This window comes from Lissotriton vulgaris, chromosome 7, assembly GCF_964263255.1.
Source record: "Lissotriton vulgaris chromosome 7, aLisVul1.2, whole genome shotgun sequence".
Lineage (NCBI taxonomy): Eukaryota > Metazoa > Chordata > Amphibia > Caudata > Salamandridae > Lissotriton > Lissotriton vulgaris.
This window is the reverse complement of record NC_141695.1, coordinates 1,108,393,207-1,108,413,858: the sequence shown is the minus strand read 5'-3', so window position 1 is coordinate 1,108,413,858 and position 20,652 is coordinate 1,108,393,207. Positions and strand designations below refer to the sequence as shown.

General features: G+C 43.6%; 1 protein-coding gene across 4 annotated transcripts in view; it reads right to left on the bottom strand.

Moving 5' to 3' along the window:
• P4HA2 (prolyl 4-hydroxylase subunit alpha 2) overlaps positions 1-20,652 on the bottom strand; it is a 305,296-nt gene that overhangs the window by 239,898 nt on the left and 44,746 nt on the right. For all 4 annotated transcript variants that reach the window (XM_086931565.1, XM_086931562.1, XM_086931563.1 and 1 more), the window contains one exon: positions 3,316-3,423. In XM_086931565.1, the coding sequence (XP_086787691.1) occupies positions 3,316-3,397 (82 nt within the window). In that variant the 5' untranslated portion in view covers positions 3,398-3,423. The remainder of the gene's footprint in view (positions 1-3,315; positions 3,424-20,652) is intronic.

The window sequence follows — 20,652 nt, the reverse complement described above, 5'->3', positions numbered from 1 at the left end:
TAAAACAGCCCTCTTTGAGGATATCAATTTAGCTGCTTCAGAACTCTCTAAAGCCATCAGTACAGCAGTCGATGTGCTGGCTCCTCTCTCCTCTTGCTACTCTGCGAGAAAGAAACCTTCCTCTCCCTGGTTTTCGGAGCCCCTTAGGCTCATGAGACAAAGGTGTAGGAAGCAAGAAAGGCTCTGGCGGACGAGTTGGAACCTCAAGGAGAGGGAAAAACATAAAAAACTCATCAAGGAGTATAAGCTTGAGATCATCAGAGTTAAGCAAGAGTACTTTGCCAACCTGACAACGGCTCTCTCCTCTCCCAGGGATCTCTTTAAAATAGTGGACTCGCTCTGTACGCTACGGACGCAGGACCCTGTAGTAAGCACCCAGGAATTCTGCGATAAGATCGCAGGATTCTTTCATTCTAAGATTGCGGACATATATCGGGATCTTGAATTACAAAGATCTGTTACCCCGCCTCCGCCTGTCCCTTTTTCTCCTGTTACGGAGGAGATCTCTTCCAACACTTCTAAAAATCTGTCAGAGTTTCCGCTGCTGACCCATCAGGAGCTTGACCTGCTCTTAAATAAGACAAGGTCGGGATCTCCATTGGAGCCCTGCCCCCTGAAAGTCGGGAAGGAGTGCAGAGACCCCCTCCTCCCCCCCCCCTGCTTGATATCATGAATAGGGACATGAGAGAGGGCATTTTTCCATCTCAATGGAAGAGCGCAGTGGTCAAGCCACTTCTAAAGAAGTCTACTCTAGATCCCGAGGTGTTTAAGAATTACCGCCCTATTTCTTTGCTTCCTGCGCCGGCAAAGATGCTGGAGACGCACCTGAATCAACATCTGGCAGCATTTCTTGACTTCTCGGGTCTCTTAGACCAATCCCAACATGGCTTCAGGAGACCCCATGGCACTGAGTCAGCCCTCACGGTCATACTGAACAACATCCGTATGGAGGTAGACCAGGGACATTCCACCGTCCTAGTCCTTCTTGAACTTACAGCCGCCTTCGATACCCTCAGTTTTAACATCTCGCCTGAAGGAGATAGGGGTGGAAGGGGCAGATCTGAATCTATTGGCCTCCTTCTTAGACCAGAGGGTACAGAGGGTCAAGCTGGGAGAGTTTCTATCTACATCCCTACCTGTGCAATGTGGGGTCCCACAGGAGTCGGCATTAAGTCCGACCCTGTTTAACATCTACGTGACTCCGCTTGCCAGGTTAATTAGATCTTTTGGGATGGAGGTAGTCTCCTATGCGGACGACACACAGATCTTAGTGTCCCTCTCCCACTCTGGTGACCCGTCCCCGGCCAACTTTAGGAACTGCATGCAAGCAGTGTCCCAGTGGATGATTTACAATTCTCTAAAGTTGAACGGGGAAAAGACTGAGATCTTGGTGTTTAGCTCTAACAACAACATCTGGTCACCTGAATGGTGGCCGCCCTCGTTGGGGTACTGTCCCACTCCTTCGGGATCAGCGCGGAACTTAGGGGTACTGATTTAACCTCCCCTTTCCATGACCCTGCAGGTTAATAGAACTGCTGCTACCAGTTGGGGCCTTATTAAAATACTCCGTAAAATAAAACGTTACTTGTCCCCTCAGGCGCGGAAGCAAGTGGTGGTAGCACTTGTCGCTTCGCGACTAGATTATTGTAACGCCCTCTACATCGGCATGAATAAGAGCTTAATCCAACGTCTTCAGACTGCTCAAAATGCGGCAGCCAAATTTGTTCTTGACGCTCTTAGATTGGCGTCATCAACGGCAGCCAGGAAGGCTTTACACTGGCTTCCCATTGAAGCGAGGATAACTTTCAAAACGCTCTGCCTTAACCACAGTGCACTCTCTGGGAATGTCAGTTTATTTCACCACAAAGGGAATCAGGATCAGTGGACATTTTCATTTACAAAATGTGTACTTTTCAAGACAGGCAATCAGCCAGCTGTGCTTATTGTTTACCAACGGAAATTTACAGGTAGGGGCATGAGGCTTTCCGTTTACACTGTCTGCCACCCTGCAAACACATGTAAGTTGCTCTTATGTAAAGTCAGGAATCGGTGTTTAGCCAATGTTTGAAACCGAAAGAAACAAATCCATATTTAATTGATATGTAAAGGAAAGATTGTCTCTGCAGGGTTATTTCCCTTGTACAAAAGAAAAGAACACTTTAAGTTAACCGCCCAAATGCGCATTAACACAAAATGTAATCATGTATTTATCCATCTGCATTAATGTGTCCATTTGTGTATTATAGCAAATGTATGACCTGACAACTTAAATAAGTGGCTTTTGCATTCTTTACAAATCCCAAAATAAAAGTTTTTAAATCGGCTCAATTAGGAGTCGAAAAAAGAAAAAAACGAAACTCTATGACTGCTCTAGCGAGAAGCAGATTTGTAGGGGCAGGAAGTGAGCCAATGAGGAAAAGTGAAAACGTGGTTAAAGAGCTAGTCAAATGCGATTCATTCACCTCTCTAGACTGCAACAATTGGGCGGCGAGTTATGTTTCCTGAGCTCTTCTAGTCTAAAACAAACATAGGCAATGCCAATACGTCTGGTTATGGGTGAAAGTGCCATTTGTGTCACTGATGGGTTCGCACACTCAATAGATCATCATACATGTACTCTTGTCCCTCATCTTTGCACTCATACATCCAATCATTTATCCACTGACTCCTTCTTGCACGCACCCTCCAACCTCATTTGAATAAAACACACACAACTTTAACAACTTTAGAAATGATATAGATTCTGCATGGCAGCACTCCTCTCATCTGTGCTGCTGTCAGTGAAAAATAAACGCCATAAATGATCTCGTTATCCAAGACACTTTTACAGCAGTATAATATCATGTGTGTGCCTCGGAAAGTTGATTCAAGCTTAGGTAGCTAAATAAATAAGCACAATGATCACTGCTGTGCGGAAGGCAAGCACTTTTTTGTGGAAGCACACACCTCCTGTTCAATCAAAACATTTACTCCTTGCTCCCAACATATGGGCAGAGTGAAAGTCCTTCTCTAGTGATGCTCACATACTTGTCTGGTGACAGCGGCGCTGTCAAGCCAGACCATTTAAAAAAAGAAAAAATAGCAAGCCATTATACACCGAGTCTGATAGTAGCTTACATTGGTTATCCACTACCATAAAGTTCTTGAGGCTCTTCAAAAAGCACACATCATGTCTTCAGAAGTTGCAAGTGTAAATCACATAGAAACAGGTTCTGTCACAATGCACTAGTGATAGCAAAGATAGCAAAGTCTAAGGCTCGGGCACCCAAGGAGTGTTATTGTGGCAATATATGCAATATAAACAGCTTGACGTACCTATAGAAGTGAAGAACTCTGCCTGTGTGTGCCCGACACAGGTAATGCAGAAGAACAGCACAGACGCTATGCACAGCTTCATCTTCAGTCAGTTTAAGAACTCGGTCACTGTCAAAGACAAGATCACTTAAAGTTGCAGGCTAGGATTTCATCATGTGAGAATGCAATAAGTTAATACATGTCTGATGAGTTGGATTTTGCACTTTACACATAGAATAATGGAATGATTGTTTAACAAACTATGTTGTTGAGTCCTGAACTCTTACCCATTAAGGTAGGAAGTGTGGTTAACCTATAGGTCTTTTCAATTTTTATGGATGAGCGCTTTAAAATAGATTATTTATTTTTAGGAATGACTTTGTAACACTAAACATGACTTTTTGCCCAACAACGTGACACTTTTGTGGTTCTAGGTTCACGAGAGGACAATGTATTTTTTCCCAATACAAAATTATGAAATATGATTACAAGGCAGCAACAAAGTTTTACAGGGTCTGAGTTTTCCAGAAAACCCAAAACGAATTATTTAAAAAGTAACACACAAGTGTATAAAAACCATTGCCAGAGTTCTTCAACTTCCAACAGGGAGATAATTCTACATGTCTGCCTGTATCTGTTATAAAGAACCTTGAAATCTTCAGACACAATTCCGATGGTGTTGTTTATTGAATTTCCAATTAAATTAGTGAAATTTTACCAAGTTATCGGGAACGCAGGGGCAGCGCAACAGGCTTTCACTGTGTCCTGAATGCCCTAATCTCTGTAAACCAGAAAGGTCCTATGCAGATAGCTTTATTAACTGTAAACACACCACTTGTCTCAATGACAGCAGCACTAGCAGCTCACCACTCTGCCTTAAAACCTCTTTGATTTCCTAATTACCACTCCCTGGCTCTTCAATAGATGCAGTTGGTATTTCTACCCAAAGAGTTCCCCATCACATCCCTGACCCCATCTCAAACTCCATGACACCCATCACTGATAAACATTCTTTTCTACTCAGTCCTACCTCACACTATAATCGGTTAGGTGTGACTTCATGACAAGTTTGTTTAACACCTTGCGTGCTGCCCCGATTTCCCCCGGTGCTGGACATTCCATAACTAGGTGTGGTCGTGATGGAACCATTCCGTCATCAGCACAGCTCAACTGTGACTGATGACGGAATGGTTCCATCACAAGCATTGAAGGGGTTAATGGTGTTAGACCCAGAGGTTTCTGGCTGGCTGGGACGCATCAAAGCCAGAGAGAATCCATTATCCTAGACATGATGAGTATAATACACTTGTCTGATAACCTGTGCTCACCCTTGGGTAACTTGGCACAGATTAGTCAGGTTTATCCTCAGTGTTGGAAATTGCCCTTCCTAGGGTGTTTTCCCGCAACTTTTTGCTTTTTTCTTTCCCTGTTTTCTGTTGATATGTGTGCAAGACTTAGGACTTTGAGCACTTTGGACAATGTCATTCAGTGCCAAAGCACTGTAGTCTCATATACATGCTGGCGATTAGTGTATACATGATTGGCTGATTTGACAAACTCATTGGGTGGCATTATGATTATTTTATTGCTCTTTTACTTGGTTTTATATTTTTCTATTTTTGGTTGTTAACTTTTTTTAATGGCAATAGAATTGGAACCAATATCTTGTTTAACATAATGGTGATAATAATAATGTTTCCTCAACCATATCTCCAAGAGCACCAAATCATGTTACATAGTCAATTACTTAGATACAAGAAGGCGTAAGGGTACAGGATATACTGGAGATCAATTTAGTACATCTTAAAGTTACACATGTTACTATGGCTAACAATATTGACAGAAATACCTAATAGATAGTGAATTACGCCTACCCAATTATAGTGTCATTCAGTTAATTGTTCAATGAAGTACTGATACCATGTTACTGTAATAATGCTTACAAGACAAATTATCGGAAATGGCTTACGTAAGTACCATAATCACTAATCCCTTTACCAGCATGTCTTTGACCTCATCTGTCTTGTGCATCTTCACTACTCAGCAACAGGGCTGGATTGGCCATAGCGGGCACCGGGCAATTCCCCAGTGCGCGCACGGGTGGGGGGCAGTTTTGGGTTCCCAGGGCGCGTTTTTGTTACAGGGCAATAGCGGCAAAATCGGCCCTGTACCAAAATCGGCCGAAAACCGGCCCGGCAAAGTGCTCGGCCGCCCCTCCAACCCCCCCGTAGTGGGGAGGGGTGCCGGTAGAGCACTTTGCCGGGGCCGGTTGTGGTTCCCAGTCCGGCCCTGCTCAGCAACTACTAACAGTGTTGACTCTACCCAAACGCAAAGCAGAAACCCTTTCCATATCACAGTTGAAAGTCTCACCATATTACTGAAAGCATGCGTACATCTGGTTGTGTCTTTTCCTAGTAGCACATGCTTAAAAGAAACATACAAATAGACATATACCAGTGTTTTATAGGTATTGGATCTTCCGATGCATAACACGTGTAAAAATACATGTAGAAAGGGACGTTTCATTCTTAGTCTCTCGATCTGCCGGCCTTCTAATGTCTGCACATTCTGCATGGCCAGGGAATGTGACAGTTGCCTTCACTTATATTCAAATATAGCTCACCAGTGTCAAAAGTCCAAGCACAACGTCTGCACACAACATTTTTATTTTTTCTCTCATCTCTCTCAAGTTAATAAGACTTGCCTCCCACGTATTTTAGCACAAAAACTTGAACTATCCTGTGGGGTGAGGGCATCGAGAAGCGCCTCTACTCTCCTCCTGAAACCGATCATCCTTAGCAAAAAGAGAAGTTGTCACTGAGCCTTCTCTGGTGCTGCCCCTAAAATATGGAACTCTCTTCCTCCGGATGTACGCAGACTCTCCTCAACGACGGCTTTCAAACTGGAAGCCAAAAGATTCTTAATGAGCAAATTCTTACCTAAGGGGTGGAGGCACACCTAAAAGGCGACTGTCTCTTGGTTTCTAGCTCCATGGCACAACTAACAGTCATGGATCGTCTCTTCTGCATAATACTATACCTTATATGTGTACCACTGTTTACTGTTTTAGCACTTTTTTTCCACAATTACTGTGTCTATTTCATTTTGTCCCCTCTTCCAACTTATTGTAAAGCGCTCTGATATCCTTCGGGGTCTTGTTTGAGCTATATAAAACTTTACAAATAAATAAATAAAATAAACCTGCATAGATAGGTTAGCTAATGATAAGATATTCCCATCCCTTTGCTTCGCAGTAAACACGTCTTCTCTTTTGCTATCTTTATCCATGGATGCCAATTACGGGTCACCAGGGGTCGCAGCTGCGACCTCTGACCTTCAGCTTGCGACCCCTGGCATGCTCTTTGGGACTCCTGTACTTAGTACAATTGACAAAGCATTTTGGCTATCATCCTGCAAGTCTCAATTTTAAGGGTCGCACCATGCAGTCTGCCACTAGTGCTCGGACTGCTTCTCGGTCATCTACAGAGCGTGAACAAAGTCGGTGTCCTTCCATACATCATGCCCTGTCAGCACAAGGAATGCAGAAGATGGCAAATGGCGACAGGATGCTCAAAACATCGACTATCTCCCCAAGAACTCGTAAGCACAGCACTATCTGGCCAAAAGAAACCTCCAGGTGTGCCTTTTGCCTGGGACGACTTAAGCTGCTGGGCCTGCCAGTCCCGGAAGAAGACCATGGCATCGAGTGGCATGAACAGGGGCACAGAAGAATAACGGGATGCATGAAGTAGCTCAATATAAAGGTAAAGAGCCAATGTCTGTTTAAAATAATTAGGGTGTTTGTATATACGACCTAGTGGTGGTTTGTATGCGGACTGTAAGGAACGTGCAGATCAGGAATTTTGTGAGCAATCACACAGTTTCAAGGGTTGCACGAATGATTCGGAAGCTTGCATTCACTAAGCTTTTATCACGATTCATTGGACATCTGCTGACTTAGTTGTAGATTTTTTTTATTAGAGGTGGAGGTTACAGCAATATAACAGAGAGTCGAGTTATAGGTCTGGCTTGGCACGAAGAGCGTGTGCACAGGTCGAGCCACGGAAACATGTCATGTAATTCCTTGCAAAAGAAATACAAAAATGAAAAGGACTTGTAAAAATGTGCAGCTTTCCTGCTTATTAAGTCAGATTATAGGAGTACACTGCGAGGCATTGGTTTTCGCACTAGCTTTTAAACATGTACATACAAATATGTATGCATCCCCCTCCCAATAGCATTAGTGAAATAAGAAACAAGTTAGTTGCCACACGCACCCTATATGCGGCCTAGATTCGTATTATTCATTGAGCAACAATATGATGTATTCAAAATCAAGCAGCAGAAAGGCTTCTCTACAGTGCACCCCCTGAACTAATGAACTTCAAGGTGCTATCATGTTTGATAATGAAGGAAGAAAGAAAATATTGCCAAAGATCACACCCTGTGGTAAAGCAAGGGAGTCCGGATTGAGACAATGTTTTTTAGTTTCACATTGTGAAACTCATCCACCAGATGGGAGGCAGGAAGAAGCCACGTGAAAGCTCGGCTCACTTTGGACTCGAGGGTCCCTGGGGACCTAAAGTTAAGCCAGAAACAAGGCATATGACATGACCCTTCAGTGACTCACCACCTCTAGAATGCACTGCACTGAAGATGTATTTTGATCCCAACTAACGATGAGATTGAAATGGGTAAATGTGTTGGACCCATGGAGACTGCAAAAGAGAGTCATTTAGAGTGTATTTTGAGGTATTCATATAATTATGATTCAGATAAAATGCACAGCAGGTCTCTTTCCTATTAGGTCCAGGCTCTTTGATACAATGCATGCCAGTGCATTGGAAGAATTGCAGCACCCAAAGTCGGACACATGTGTAAAGTGCTACTTTGACCGTGTTTCTTAGCGCAGCCATTGTACTTTAATAGATTGATGCACACCTCTGGGCCATTTCAGAAATTAACCATGGCACGTTAGATTTGTAGACAGATTTGTAATAAGGTAACTAGCTGTTGTTTTAAACCCTATGGGAACAATTATTTCCATTGAAATGCAACAATGAAGAAACCTGTCCATGCTAGTGTAATTAGCAGGTGTAGATTCCCTTGTTGCTGCCAATGCACTAGTTCTCAAGGTCCAGCAGAGTTGCAAAGCTTTGTGTTCTCCTAGCTAATTTACGCAGGAAGCTACTCATTTGGAGCAATTGCTGCACAGCATAGTCCCAGCACTAACCTCTGCCTGAATTATAGCTCTCTGGTTAAAGTTATAACAAGGCACTAGACTCTCGCCATGGAGAGGGTAAACTTGGTCTCTTTCTCTCCTTATGGACAATTGGGAGTGATTATTAAAGATGATGAAAGGTGAAGTAGTGTGGCTCACTGGTTAGAGGCGGCAGACCCGAGAGCAGAGGACGGCCCGGGACCAGGGTTCGATTCCCGGCGCGGCAGGTTTCTGGACCAGGGTCAGCGGACTCGATAATTCTCTCGCCTCGGTGCCCACTCTGATCAGCGATCACACTCGGCAACTCTGGGCACTAGCTTACCTCATCCTCACTAACGGCCCCATCAGACCGCCGGGGATGCCTGGTCTCACCCTGGAGATACCCATTAAGGGACCATCTCTCAGGGAAGCCAGGAAGGGTTTCGCAGCAGTCGAAGCGTGGGGACACACCGGTGCGCGTAAAAACCCAGCGCTATATAAATGCCCCTATTAATATTATTAATGATAGCCTTGTCTTCATATTACCCATTTGTCTCATGTAATGAGCTGCAAAGATGGCATGCACTGCACATCTCATTGAAGCCTCACTGATAGATATGTATGTCATCACACCATGTAACAGAACAAACAAAATAAAAGCTGTTGTTTCCCTGCAGCACAATGCGTGAGTGTGTTGCCTGGAAGTAACCATTCCCTCTGCTATGGGACCATGTTTATTCTTTGCCTTCTGTACAGCTGTTTAGCACACAAAAAAGTAACCATTCCGTCTTCATTAACTGTTGATGAAGGATGATATGGAAAAAGCCAAATGATTTATTGCTAAACTACTGCCCTTCTGGCGAATTCGGGGTTGTGGGGGGAACGGGGAGGGGGTGGGGTGGGCTGGGCTGGGCTGTGGTAGTGAATTCTTTGCTGTAGTTATCCAAGTATGCATATTTTATTACTCAGGGTTCACAGGTCACTCAGGGAGCGAGAGCAAAGACCGTAATATGTGCGGCTTAAACATGAAGTTGCATTTTTCGTTGAAAAAATATGGCGGGCGCTGTGCAATCCGAGACATCACTGCCTTCTTTGTGAAGAAGCAGCAGGCCGAGCTATGCTGCTTCAAAGGCAACTTTGTGCTTCTTATTGACACCGGGCAAACGTGTGCACGAGCCCAGGCTTCTAAGTAAGGCACATAGTCATGTCAAGTCAATACTAACAGCAACATGTTACTTCCTGCGTGCTAGGATGGCTGGGGCCCCGTAGGAATCCCCCAGGGTCAGAATCACCAGACCTAAAGAACCAAAACCGCCCTGTTCGCCAAGTATTCACAGACAGATTATAGTCAGCACGTACTCTACTTTAGGAACATTACAGCTTTTTGGAAAACGTTTCCATTTTGTCTCTCCGGTGGTTTCAGAGGTTTGACTGTTCTGCTGTTAGAGCTATATATAACTGCTCTCAACTCTGCAAATCCTTAACACTTTACATTAAGACAGCAGGGTTATACAATCTCGTCAAAAGGTATTCAGAGAAGGCAGAAGAATAAAATCCAAACGGAAATAGATCAGTGCTTCCAAAATATAAAATCATGCACGAAGTTTGGGGCCATTAATGTTTTGTCAAAGTTACATAATTCCAGAGCAGACCAGGAATCTCTCTGTACTTCGCCCACATCCTCCAAGAATCTGCCAGAAAGTAAACCCGCTGTATTTACTATATAAGGCAGCTTGGCATTCTTCAGCCTCGATGCGATTCTGCGAGTTTTTTTTATTTTACAGTTTTATATAGCGCAAACGTGCCCCAAAGGCTTCGGAGCGCTCTTCATGTGCACCGAATTATACATTACACAAGATCTGCATTTTTAAGAAACACGGGAAGATTAAGTAATTTGCACAGAATGTTCAAACCAAACCGGAACTTCACTGATTCCCAAGAAAAAGATTTTAATGTAAATGCCACAGTGCCCCCCCCCCCCTTTAAGAAACTAAAGCCAGCCCAAAGCAATTCCCAACTTCAATTTGTCTTGCAGAGGATTCTTTGCACAGCTGCTGTTAAAGACTCGACAAATGTACACATGCTGAAGTACCCTGTTGTAAACTCTTTCCTCCCAGTCAGTCCCTGCCGCACCCTAGTGTGCTGTACTCTAACACTATTTGCACAAATGCATTAATCGCACCGAGTGGTGAACACAAAAAAACACTACTTACTGAGCACCCCAAGTACTCCATCCTGCTATGGAGTAGAGAAAATACAAGAAACCCCCCGCAAATTCCATTTGGCACCCAAATAGGAAAAGACCCTCTTTTCAGCCACTTCATACAATTTATTTATTGTCAACCTTAAGTTCGAATAATACAAAATGGCAAAGAGAGAGATCGTTGGTGAAGTCAGGGGAAAACATCTTTGAGGTACTTTTGCTGCAACACATTTACATTTTAGTTATTTTGTAAGTAGGGCGCCTAGAAGGTAGGGTGATTCAATCTAGCGGCCACTAGTAGTGATCGTACAGTTACTGTAAAATTCATTCAGATACAGTAGCATCTGCTTTAGTTACAACCTGGCTCTCGAACACCAGGATGAAACACCGAGTGGCTGAGAATGGTATTCAGTTCCTTCTGGAACCTGTGGTTGTCCTGTTGTTGCCTGGCTAGGATAGCTAGCCTCACTTCAGTTACCAGGATAGTTTCCAGGCCCTCCTTCCTCATGGAATATGATCTCAAGAGGCATCTTGTTTGATGTCGGACCAGTGAGAATGTTATTACTGGGGCAAATTGCATTTCATACCTCTGTTTGGACACAGTGGATTTAGGGTCTTCATTTTCAATCTGATTTGCTTTCGGACTTAACTGTTACTGGGTGAAAGCTTCCTCAAGTATTGGCTTGGCACCAGTTTCCACGTCATAGTTAGAAAGAGGCCTTGCGGTCTCAAGGGGAACGATTAGGTAGTGTGCCATTTAGGAGAGCATATCAAAGTTCGAGCACAAACCCCCTCACCCCCTCAAGATCATGATGCACAATTTTGCTTCATAATGAATACTATGTGACTAACAGTTTATCTATGTATTACTAAAGCTTGCTTATTAGTTGCAGCGTTTTTAATGATTTTCTTGAATAAATTCACTATTTACCTCACTTTAGGTCACCATTTGGAGTAGTACACACAGGGCTGGTCCCTGTGTTGTCCTGAAGAAGAGCTCTGGGGAGGCTCAAAACATGTTAACGTTTACAAGGGACCCCTAATTCATTACAGCTAGGCCTCCTAGTAACTCACCCCGTTTTTTAGACATGCCAACTAGGAGTCAGATTAAAGTTATGTTGCCCACTAGTTAGGTCTTTTTACTCACTTACTCTACAACATCACTGCACTACACATAGTTCCTCACTAAAGTGCTCCTACGTAACGTCACAAGTCGTGGCACGCCTCAATCCGCAGCAGATTGAGATGGCCCCTATGATGAAGCATGTCACCAAGGGGAAACCCTGGTGAGTCAGAGGACTCAAGAAAGGACATCTTTTCTTTCCTGTTGATTTTCCGACTCAGATTGAGCGAACATCCTTTCCTTTTTTTGCTAGGTTCCTTATCTGACATCTCGGATTTTGTAGGTCTATTAACTTATTTGCTACATTGTTCCTATTTTGGTGCAAATAGCCAACTTTAATTGTTGTGAACACTTTGGAGGTCAATCAATTGCATTCCCACATTGGATTGAATAGGAGTGTTATGAAAATGTTTAACAGTTTGGTGGCTTTCTTACTGGCTTCAGTTAACTGCATGGTGAGAAATTTCTCTGACGTACCAGCGTTCTTTTGGAGCCCTTGATTGGAAAGTAGCACAAAGCATAGATCATAATCAAATCAAACCACACCCATAATGAGTGGTTTGCCCCAAACAGATATGCTGTGCTTTGCACAAATTTATACCAGATATTTCTATCCAAATGACTGGGACAACATGTCGCCTACCCAATCACAAATTTGAGAGCCATTCTGAATGGGAGCTTTTTCAAAAGGTAAAGGCAATAATAAGCAGCAGCAATAGTAGTTCTTCCTATTGTGCCTCACCGAGAATAAATTACCTCTACCTCACCAGGATCAACATCATGTAGTTCTTAGTACGTAAACCTTTGTCACTTATGACCTGGCAGGGTAAACCCTGCTGACCTTGGGCCAGACCCTGGAGCAAATTGAATCTTTCTTTTGGTGACTGAGCAATTCTGCACTGGAGCACAGTCAAACACAGATGACAGCGCAAAATTACATTTGCAAGCAACAATCAGGTCAACAATGACATTTACAACAATTGAAAAAGCACATTTTGCACTGTTTCTCGGTCACTAGTGCAAAATTGCTTGAGTACACGTTGCAGTGCATGTTATCCATTCCAGTATCTACACTTCTCCACAGCTGCCTTCTTTCAACCTTCACAGTTTGGCTTTCATCCCACTGCCGTGAACTACAACTGCTCTCTCAGAAGCATCTCACAAATTCATATTGGCCACGCTCCAAGATAATTTGCGTCTCTCAATCCATCCCAGTTGTTCTACCATCTTTGACACATATGATGAAATCCGCCTATGTTTTTTTATTGCTTTACTTGCCACGTAAAGAATTTGTTTCCTGTGGTTTCTCCGCCCACTTGCTTGTTTCCTGTCTTTATTTGTGTGATTCCTCTTTACATCTAGTCAACGGAACAGACTCCTCAAAACTCTGTTCTGGGCTCACAACTTCTTTCTATTTACTTGAATGAGAAATTTTTATCAAATCCCTTAGTTTGTGTAATGTGCCAAGGAAAAAAGCACCCAATTAGCCTATTGTTTTTTTATTTTTTGGTCAGTCTCTCCTCCTACAAGGAGCCTGATAAAATAAAGGTGAGATCAGTGCAGTTGTTGTCACAATGTTGTCACACTGATGTACCAGTGACAGGCAGTGGTGTCTTGTGGCGTCTGGAGGTAGTAACTTAAAGTGTATTTAGTAAGCTCCTCCTTCAACTCAACACAGCTGTCCTTCAGCCAGTCAGACATCAATGGAGAACCATAGAAAACTCTCTCCAGATCTGGAACTTGGAAGAAGTCTGTATTCCAAATCTCACCAACATTACATTTCAAGTCACAACGCACCCTCCTCCCTTGCAAACACAGGGTAGGAAGACTAATAATAATACATATACATTAAAGTATAAGAAACCAAGAAAAACTTAAAAGTTCAGGCTAGACTGTTCCCATGGGGTGCAGGATCAAGAATAATTTGCCTATGGCTGGGTCCAAAATGGTGTGGGGTGATCAATAAAACAATAGATTAAACCCAGATCTGTGACTGAGGCTGAATGTTTGATTTGTTCAGCTTCCATCCATCGTTTGTTATTTTTACTTTTAGAAAGTTGGCATTTTCTTACTTTATCCATTCCGTGCCTCTGCCTGTCTCTGAATACATGTCTGGGTTAGATGGCAGCTGAGCTTTGTGCATTTTCTCTAGACTGTTGCACAAAGAGAGCTGGGGCTGTGGCATTTCCATCCTGAAGGCCCATCACTAGGCTGATGGGTCTTTCTGAGGTAGATTGGGAGGGAGGAGCTGACAATTTGACCTGAATAGGGCTGAGTCTGTCCTCACATAAAGAGCTGCATAGCCCACCTGTAGTGAGTCTGGAGCCAGGGAAGGAAAAGCAGAGACCCTGTGATCTTCAAAGGCCTCCTTGAAGTCTTCCCCACTTCCAAGGCCTAATACGGTATAAGTGCTTGATCTCTGACACCACCACCAACAAAATTAGTTAATGAGAGCAAATAGAAGATAAATCTAGAAGATTCTCACTATAAATATTGTTCTCAGATTCTGAAACCAACACACCAAGATTAAACCTAATCCAGCATGAAAATCTGCAATAAACTCTACAAATAGAGTGTGAGCTGCTCTCAAGTAAACCCACACAACAGAGACATGAACAAGTCAAAAAACACTGTATAAACTATGTAAACTGGTGCTTACATATAGGAGATAAATCTGTAATAGCCTCATGGACTCCAACCGAAAGGAGAAAACAGCCAATAATAAGTTTCAGAATGTAACTTGCATACTTTATTCAAGAGTGCTTTTCCAACTGTGTGAGCACAGATCATGCGCCCTTAGTAGTTCTATTGCATATGTTCCTCGAGATGGACACGCTGGACATTGCTGGCTGACTAACTACATCTGGAATCAAAGCACAATTATACAATCTCTATGACTGTGTGCAATATAGTGCTTCATATCACATTTCTGCCATTTGTAAGTGTCATACATAACATGTGTTACTATCACCAGAATAGAGGTACTTATTTTACCCACAATGGAAGGAGGAAAGATGAGACTGCCTTAGCAAGATTGAAACTCGTAGCCTCCATATCACCCAACATTTAAGCTGTAAGCATTCATCTTTCTGAGCTATCCTGGCAGCTCTAAACTGATTTATTTGAATTAAGAATAATCAAAGACAACATTATCTATGAATCCACAATCTTTGAGTGAACAGAGAATAGGAACACTCCCACATGTACCATCCTTGTCACATTGGTATGTGCACTGTACATCAGTGTTCCTTATTAAGGAGGTAATGCAACGTGTCAGAACTTCCTTCAAACAACTAATACAGACGATCTTTCACAAAACACATCAAGGGCTTCAATTAATACATTATTAGTTCTAATAAAGCTTTGGGGGCACATATTTTTCCTTGATTATAACATTACCAGTATTTTGGTTTAGCTACTTTCTCATGCATCGTCTAATAGATTACAGACTTTCGAGACTGAAATTAGGGGCTTCAATCAACCTAGCACAGCCAAAGGCTTTATCAGAGAATTAATTTGAAGGATACAATGGAGGTCAGCTTTCTTATCTATGCATCTATAGACTGAACCAATTCAGGGCTAGGAACAGTTTGAAGACAACGTGGATGAGGGGGAATGCTTCAAGCTCTCCCGGGTTATAGTTTTGGCTTGTTTTAACATAACAATTTGCAGGGGTGTGGAGTTTAACCTCTTCGATGCTCATGACGAGCTCAGCTCGTCATGAGGTACACCTCTCGTGTGCTCATGACGAGCTGAGCTTGTCATGTAAAAGCGGATTCTGTAAATTTCAGCACAGGAGGGGATCTGCTTGGCACCCAAGGTGTTAATAACATATCCGCTTGTCCAAGGGATAGGATACTTCAGAAATCTATTTGTCCAGAAAAAAAAACATTTTGTTGTCATGCAGCAAGTGGGAAACTGTGGCAGCATTTGCTTTAAATTAGGGGTGGGTGATATATTCTGCTGCATTTTGGCCACTTCGCGTTACACTTGTAGCACAGAGTTCTGGACAAATTCCGCTAACCACTTCGTGGCAGAGTTTTTTCTCACACGCGGCTCGAATATGGTAAGTTGGCCTGCCAGATCTGGCATCCCCTACGGACACTTTCGGTAGCTAGTAGCTGGCGAGATTTCTCCAAAGTGGATGGTCGCAACTTTTGGCGCTCAAAAAGCTGCCACTCCAGTAAACAAATCTACTCGAGTAGCAGCAAAATCATTTTGAGAAGCTGCACCCTCTGGAAAGCAGCACGGGGCAGTTCACGCTGATTTTTTACCACAGAACAAGTTTTTTTGCCACTCTGTGGAATTCAGCCAAGTGGAATTTCTCTACCCAGACCTACTTTAAATAGGAGCTCTGATAATAGCCTTATTATGTTAGGCCTCACATTCTATCTGGGTTTGGATTTTGGCAGTGCATCGATTTTACCCCTTTTCTGGAACCCTCCCTCCAGGGGCACGAAGCAGGCAGGAAGTGTTAGATCCAGGAACGGAATGCCTTACAAGTCTAGGTGCACCCGCAAAGCTAAAATGTTAAGGACATTCACCAACTCCTCTCCAGTCTCGTCCTACGTTGGAAATTTACTCCTGGCAAGGGCAAAATTAAAACTTTTTCCTGAGTGGTGAAAAGGTGGTTTACAGACAGTAAATTTGCAACTGCTCAACAGATTTTAGCATAGGTAAATATACAAGTGTGAATCTGCTCATGCGAAAATGAAATTCTCAAGAAAGTTTGCTGTGTGAACTATTGTGAATTCCTGAAATTCGAACATATCCACCAATTCAAGGACATATACCTGCTCATTGTGTGATTGTCTGTAAGAATTTGACCCTCATTTACTTTCATATTGACCATAATTGAATAGTTTTGCACTAATTCTCCATTATTATAATTAAGGCTCCCTGTTTTCCGTTTTTATGGATTTTTACAGATAAATACAGACAGAAAACAATGTGCTTTCTATCTGCATTTATTTTTAAACGTGGATAAATACAGAAAATTGCGCTTCTTTTAAGTGACTCTCTGTGCTTTCTTTCATGAATGATAGGCCAGCAGCTGAGCAGATAAACAGCATAGGAAATTGAAAAACAGGATGAAATTTCTTTAAATAAATAAATGAATATGTGAACATACATTTATGGTATAATGCTAGTATTTAGTAGTGGATGTATTGTTATGTAATAGTTGGCAGCCTACATAGCTAAAACATGAGTATGAGTGTGCGTCAGTTATATAGATATGGAAATGTAGTTTTACAACTTAATTTATACACAAAACACTAAATAAATATGTATTAATACAGATAAATTGAGCAAAAAGTAAATATGGATAAATACACACGAAATGGCCAGAAAATAAATACCATAAATCCGGGAGCCTTAATTATAATGTTTTAACATGCAGACATCTATGGAATATGTTTTACTGAATAATAACACAAATAAATGGTATTTAAAGCTGCAAAATAGTCTAGCTAAACCTTTTTTTCAAGTTGCTCTTTTTGTGCACATTTTATTTTAAAAGCACGGTCACCAATCTTGCTTTCATGCTCAGGCTTATATTTTCATATAATCATGGAGCTTTGTGGGAGCATTAGTATTGCAAACATATTTCATATTTTGTACTGAAACCACTGTCAGCAATGGGAGCTGAGCTCATAGATCACGGCATTACCTATGAGCTTTCACCCTAACAAAAAAGCCCTTCATTCGTGAACCATATGTAGACGTTTGAATAATGTAGTAGTTTAGGTAGACATCTTGCCTAAATGGCAAACAATACTGTAGAGCTGTAAACTGCCAAGGGATTTGTGATTATTATTATTATTATTATTATTATTATTATTTATTATTTATTTTTATAGAGTGCGTAGTCACCCGGAGGTATCCCAGCGCTAAAAGATCCTATCTCTTCAGGTCAGTGGGGCAAGGAAGGAAGGGGGGAGGGGAGGGAGGGGAGGGGGGAACAGAAGATCAGGTTAAGGACAGGCATGATTTATTTGGGAAAAAGGTGGGTTTTGAGCTGCTTCCTGAAGCGAAGATATTGTGGTTCAAGTCTCAGGTCGCGGGGGAGTGAGTTCCAGAGACGTGCGGTGTGGACTGAGAAACGTCTTCCTCCTGAGCGGGCTTTCTTAAATCTGGGGATAGTGATGAAATTTTCCATGTCAGAACGGAGGGGTCTTGGGGATTTGTAGGGTTTGATGAGTTTCCTGAGAACAGGGGGGCCTTGGTTTTGTAGCAGTCAGTGGGCTAAGCACAGGGCCTTGAATTTGACCCGCTCCCTTATAGGAAGCCAGTGGAGGAGTTTTAGTGCAGGTTTGGCCGAAGCTCTAGCCGGGGTATTTGTGAGAATCCGGGCCGCGATGTTCTGAATTCTCTGAAGCTTGTTCAGTGTTGTTTCGGGGGCACCCAGGTAGATCACATTGCTGTAGTCAAGCCTCAAGAGTATTAAGCCTTGAATTAGCAGTTTTTGGGAAGTGGGGGGCAAGAGGGACAGGATTTTCCTCAACGATTTCAGGAGCCCGAAGCAAGTCCCGGCTACTTTCTTTGCTTGCACGGTGAACAAAAGATCGGTGTCGAGCCACACACCCAAGCTTTTTACTTCTTCTTTTGGATCAGGGGGGGACCCAGACAAGCTGGCCAGATGTTCTGGGAGAGTGTGAGTCCTTTCTGGCCGAGGAGCAAAACCTCAGTTTTCGTCCCGTTCAGTTTTAAGGCTGAACTGTTCATCCAACGTTGGACCTGCGTAAGGCAGTTAAATAAATCTGCTGGTTGTTGTCTGGGGTGGGATAGTGACACAACTAGTTGTGTGTCGTCGGCGTAGCTGACGACGCTCACTCCGAACGGGGTGATGACCTCCTCCAATGGGGACATATAGATATTAAATAATGTGGGGCTCAGGGAGGAGCCCTGAGGCACGCCACATTGGAAGGGAGTTTCGGAGGAGCAGGTGTTATTCTCCCAGATCTGATAGGTCCGTTGGGCCAGAAAGGATGAGAGCCAGGTAAGGGCGGAGCCTTCCACACCGACTCTCCTCAGTCTTTTGATGAGAAGTTGGTGGTTGACGGTATCAAAGGCCGCACTCAGGTCGAGGAGGATCACTGCCACTGATCCTCCTTCGTCTGGCCTCCTCTACCGCTGCCAGGAGGGCGATGTTCGTGCCCTGCCCTGGACGAAAGCCCGTCTGAGAGCTTTTTAGCCTGTTGTTGTCCTCCAGGAACTGGGAGAGTTTTTTATTAACCAGTTTTTCAGCGATCTTGCTGATTCCTGGGAGTAGGGAAATGGGCCTATAGTTAGCCAGGTTTTCAGGATCGAGGGAAGGTTTCTTTAGTAAAGCTTTAACGACTGCCGCCTTCCAGCTCGGGGGTACAACTCCCTGTTGGAATGAGGTGTTGATCAGGTGGGTCAGGGGGGGAACAATCGTGGGCGCTACCTCCTTGAGGATCCGAAGCGGGGCGGAGTCCCTGGGAGATCCGCTTTTTATGGATTTTAACGTGATTCCCACTTCTTCGGTCGTTACTTGACTCCAAGAGGAGAGGCAAATAGGTGTCAGGGTGTGCGGGAGGTCGTTTTCCACGCACAGTCTCACGGGGGGGATTGAGTCAAGAATTTTATGAATTTTTTCGTGAAAGAAATTAGCCAATTGTTGGCATTTTTCCTGATCAGCTTTGGGGTCTGGGGGGTGTCTTGGTCCAGGTTCTGGGGTCTTCAGAAGTTCTTTTAAGATCACGTAGGATTCTTTGCTGAAGCATACCGCTTTTTCTATTCATTCCTGGAAGAATGCGCTTTTAGTTTTTCGAATAGTAGTTTTGTAAGTTAAGAGGGAGGTGGAGTAAGCGTCTTTATTTGCTTTCGATTTGTCTTTCCTCCAGGAGCGTTCCGTTCTCTTGCACTCTTGGCGCAGGGCTTTAAGCTCTGGGGTGTACCACAGAGCGGACGATATTCTTTTAGGATGTTTAAAGGTGGCAGTTTTGGGGAGAAGTCTATCTAGAGAAGAGGTAATCCACTCATTAAACTGCTTATCGGCCGTGGCAGGATCGGTGGAAAGCTCAGGGGTGGATTTTGAGAGGGCGGCAGCCCATTCCCCAGATGCAAGTTTGTGCCACCGTCTATCGGTGACCTGGATTTTAATAGTTTGAGGGTTCATGGTGGGTACTTCCCAGGAGATAGGGACAAGAAAATGATCCGTCCATGGAAGGGTCAGGGGTGGCCTGGTGGTGATGGTAGCCACATTAGTGAGGATGGGATCCAGTAAGTGTTCCTTCTCATGGGTAGGCTCGTTGTTGACCAGTCGGATATTGAGTGGCAATAGGTCCTGAAGAAGATCGGAGGCTATCCGGTCCAGAGGATCCGTGAAATGCAGGTTCAGGTCACCTAGGATAAGAAAGTTGGAGGCAGAAAATGCTAATTGTAAAACCAATTCGGTAACGGCGTTAAGGAAGTTCCCGGGGGGACCCGGGGGGCGGTAAATCAGTAGTCCTGACAGGGAGTGAGCTGGGGAGGTTTGAATGGAAAATTGGCAAATTTCGCAGTCCTCGATGTGGGCGTTGAAAGTTCTACAAATAAGTTGTTCCCTGTAGATTATGGCTATCCCCCCTCCCCTCCCTTTGGGTCTGTGTAAGGCTTGACAGAGATAGCCTGGGGGGAGGGCCGTGACGATGTCCGAGTCAGAGCTGTCCGATAGCCACGTTTCCATGAGAAACAGCAGATCGAAGTCATGATCTTGAATTAACAGGTTTGTTTCGAGCGCATGTTTGGGAAGGGAGCGGCAGTTGAGAAGTCCTATCTTGAGTCCGGGTTTGACTGGGCTCAGGGGAGTGGGATTGCAGCGCATAC